The 4188-nt window shown below is 44.7% G+C and overlaps 1 protein-coding gene across 1 annotated transcript in view; it reads left to right on the top strand.

Moving 5' to 3' along the window:
• Positions 1–119: 119 nt before the first annotated feature.
• Positions 120–4188, top strand: part of LAP3 (leucine aminopeptidase 3) — a gene marked incomplete at its 5' end in the record, with an annotated part of 30108 nt that continues 26039 nt past the window's right edge. The window contains 3 exons of the mRNA XM_019525821.1: positions 120–244; positions 578–632; positions 3311–3416. Coding sequence (XP_019381366.1) covers positions 120–244; positions 578–632; positions 3311–3416 — 286 coding nt within the window. The remainder of the gene's footprint in view (positions 245–577; positions 633–3310; positions 3417–4188) is intronic.

The following is a 4188-nucleotide window of genomic DNA, read 5'->3' on the forward strand; positions in this document are numbered from 1 at the left end:
TTTCTTTTACTCTCATAAACAGATTCCTAATTCTCACAGTGCTGAGCTTACTGTAAATGTGGCCCTCACATCTGCGTGTATGTGGTTTGGAAAGAGAGCTCAATTTGTGTGTGTAACTTTTCTTTCAGGGCCTTGTCTTAGGCATCTATGCAAATGAAAAGGAAGAGGGACCTCCTCAGTTTACTGATGCAGGAGATGCTTTTGATAGACGTGTATCCGGGAAGCTGAGAGAACTTTTGTCCATGTGAGTGTTCAAACCTGTTTCTTAGCTGTTTGGCAATATCAAGAAATTTCAGGAAATAGATGTGTTAATTCATTATTAGAGTTTGCAGCCATACCATTTTTTACATTGGTATTCAGTCCTCACAGGCTTGGTGGGTTTGAGCTGCAGCAGTACATAGGTGTTGTGGGGAGTGGAAGCATTGATTGGGTAGATTTTGTTTCTCTTTAAAATCAGTAATGAGGCAACGTCTTTGTGTGGTGTTAAAGGGTACAGTGTGACTGGAGAATGAAATTGTTGCCACAAGAAATCAGGATCTTAGTTTTAAAAGAATGTCTGGCACTTCTTATGTTTTAGATCCGGGCCTCTTTTGAAGAAAGGCAAAACACGCATCTTTCATGGTTTGCATCAGGTATGATGCCTCAGTTTATATGAAGTATATTGATTTGTCTGTGACCTCCATGCGAGTCTTGGCATTTTAAGCTTATTTTGGATGTAGCACGTTCAGGCGGACTGTTTTGCTCCCTCATCCAGTAGAAGATGTCTGTGTGCACTTTTGTGTCCCTGTGATGCTATAATGGGTCTTATACCAGGAAGGAGACTAAGACATGGTTGTCTTAAAATAAATGCAAGTTTATTGAACCCTAACGGATACAATTCTAATTAAAATTGAAGCAGCATTAGCATTTAAAAATTGTAGGTTTGTAGCTAGTCAAAGCAGACGCTTGTCCCCCACCCCCCCAGTTGATCAGGCCTTGAAGCCTTGTCCAGGGCTCCTGGGGCTTTTGTACATGCCACTAAATTGGCCTTTAAAGCGGCTTAAATGCCCTTTTGCACTGCTTTAATGGCATTGCTGTGTACACTGTCAGCAGCGTATTGCGCGTTAAATGACTTTGGGACATAGCAAAATAAAAGATCTCCCAGGTGTTTTAGTTTGCTACCTTACAGCTGCGGAGGGGAGCACTGGGCCCTGTGCAGCTTATGGGCTGTGCAGGCCACCCATGCAAGCAGGCTTTGCTGAAAGAAAAAAAAAAGGGGGCCCACCTACCTGCCTTCCTGGGAGGCTGGTGCTTTCCTCTGCGGCTGTGGTGCCCCTTGGAGCTGCCTGGGCCAGGTGCCTGTGGGCAGGTACCACTTGGGAGACACTGCCACTGCTTTGAAGGGAAGCACCAGCCCCAGCACAGCTCAGACTGCTCGGCCCGCCAGCAGCTCGCCCTCCTCCTGCTGCTGCAGAGGCAGGTAAGGATCGAGCCCGACCCTTGTGTACACACCACAGAGGTTTACTGTGGTTTAATTCTCCCTAAATTGAAGTGGTGTTTTTAAAACCCCACTGCTTCGGTTTAGAGAGAACTAATGTGAAGTAAACCCCCGTGGCGTGTACAAGCAGGCCTGGTTCCCACGTGTGATGCTAAGACAGGATCATGGATCGGTGATAGGATCTCTTCAAGTTTTCTTTAGGAGTGTTCTGAAGGGTATGCTCTCTTGCCTCTCTTTATATACCATATAGCTTGCATTTCTTAATACATAAAATTAACTTAAGCCTTTCCCCTATTGCATATTAATGATCTTGCTTCTGTTTGTCAAATATGGTTATCTTTAATTGGAGTTTTCTATTCTGAGGTAGTCATTCCATTCTTAGGTGGGGGTAGGTTTTGCTCTGATTGTTCCTCTTTTACCCAGGTTATATTTATTCAATTTAGTTAGCCAACTTCCTGATTTGTTTCAAGTCAGGGACAGTATTTTTTCATTTGCTCCTTTCACTGGGTGCATGTCTCAACCACAGTTCAAGCTAAGCACAGAGGTCAAACCCAGGCCTGAAGGCTTCTGGGTCCCAGCAGCTCCTTGGTCCCAGGAGCCAAGATTCTTTTCAACGGATTTCAAAGCCGTAATTTCTTAGCGGTTTTTTGTTGTTGTCTTCTATATGCAATTCCTCTGAAAGGCCCAATTCAATTGACCTTAAAGTCAGTGGAATGACTCTTATGCGTTTCATTGGAGTTTGATTAGGTCTGTAGCTGTTTTTGCATACAACAACCAGTGAAGAAAGTGGGAATTCTTTGCATGAAAATGCTCCAGAATTGTTCCCTAGGCAGTATTCCTGGTAGAGGGTAAAATCGTAACAACAAGAATTTGAACCATCACTAGGTATAGTAATTCTAGAAGGTGTGTCCAAGCTGCAGTCTGTTGTGAGCTACATGTTAAATCAGTACTGCAGTTGGAAAATTTATTGTTAGAAACCTGCTTGTATTTGTAATGAAAATCTGAAGAGACCCCATGTTTTAATTTCATTTTGTTTAGAAAGGTTTGGGGAATCTTTCTACTGCTGTATGCTTTTTGGAGGGAAGTATATCAAATTGTATATAACTTAAAAGATTCCTTTCACCTCAATTATTTCTCCTTCTTTCTGCCTGCTCTTCAGTCCCTTAGAAGGGTTAATATCCCTTTCTTTCCCAGGCCGATGGTGTGTACTTAGCTTTCTACGCTTCCTTGTAGTGCTGTTATCTAGCACTGTAAAAAGAGCTCAAAATAGGAAATGGCAGTTTGACAGTGGAAGAAGAAAAATTTATTGTTTTCTAATGTTCAAGAATAGTATGGGGAAGGCTGTAGAGATTATTAACCTACTGCTGTGCCTGAAGTACTGAGCAGTGAGAGAGGAAAAGATCCTTGTCCAGGATGAAGGCATCCTGCCTTGTTGTTTGATGGATAGAAGGTAAAAATGTACACACTCTCTGTTACAAGCTTGCTGAAAATGATTCATAAATACTATGAATAATCCTGTTACTTAAATTGTTCTTTGAAGTGTGGGCCACCTCCTCAGGGTACTTTTGTAGGGCATACTACCCTGGGGCCCTGGCTGAGAACTCCAGTGACCACCGCAGTACAAATAATAACATAAATTGGACAGCAGTGAAGTTCTTCATTTTCCTGTATAAATTTTATAGGAGTAAGAGAGATTCATATCATAGCATAGCAACTTGATTTGAATGACAGATGTTATGCTTCTGTTATGTCTGCTTTCAGTATTGCTATTAACCTTCCATACTGGCTGTACTAATGAAGAAAATAATTCCACTTTGTGTCGGTTTTACACAGGACTTTCCAAGTGTTGTAGTTGTGGGCTTGGGTAAGAAGAGCATTGGAGTAAGTGATCAAGAAAACTGGGATGAAGGCAAAGAGAATATTCGGGCAGCTGTTTCAGGTTAACATTTCATTTAATGTTTACTCCAGTTCTAAATAGTTGTTTCAACTATTAAACTAATACAGATGTCATGCACTGTATTTGGGATGAAGCATGTGAACTTAAATCAAATAGTTCATCTCACATTTTGTTGAAAAATAGTAGGGGTACACTGATAGAGATTTTTGGGGCTGATACCGATAGCCATTTTTTAAGAAGGTGTATCAGCTGATACCAGTCCAGTTTCTAATACCAGCCTGGTAACTTGAAGAGCAGTGTCCAGCTGGTAAGTCTGTTGTGGTGGAAGGGGGGGGGAAGGGAAGGGGTGTGGGGGACAGACTGAGGTCCCTGTGGTGAAGGAGGGAGTGGGGCTGGGCCAGGTGCTGCCTGGACTGGGGCGGGTACGGGGCAGCCTCAAGAGGCTCATCGGGGGGGGCACCTGCTGCTGCTTCTGCTGCATGCACCCCGGGAGGTGTGTTCCTCCTCGATTTGGGTGAGGTAGACTGCCACTGCAGGCTGGGGCCAGGACGGTGCTGGGCTTTTCCCAGTGGGGGCTGGGCTGGGCTGGGCTGCGCTGTGCTCAGGGCAGGTGGCAGTAGCAGTGGGAAGAGGACTACAGGGGTGCTGCAGCCACGTCAAAATTCGCTGTAGCCCCCCCAATTCCATTTCCCAGCGCCACTGACCACAGCTGCAGCTTACCCCTCCCCATGCAGATCTGAGGTGTACACACCCTCTGTGTCTTCTGGGGGTGCGCGCAGTGGTGGGAGCGCCCCCCCCCCCCGAATCCCCCCGA

Source organism: Gavialis gangeticus, unplaced genomic scaffold (assembly GCF_001723915.1).
Source record: "Gavialis gangeticus isolate Ggan-Ray unplaced genomic scaffold, GavGan_comp1, whole genome shotgun sequence".
NCBI lineage: Eukaryota > Metazoa > Chordata > Crocodylia > Gavialidae > Gavialis > Gavialis gangeticus.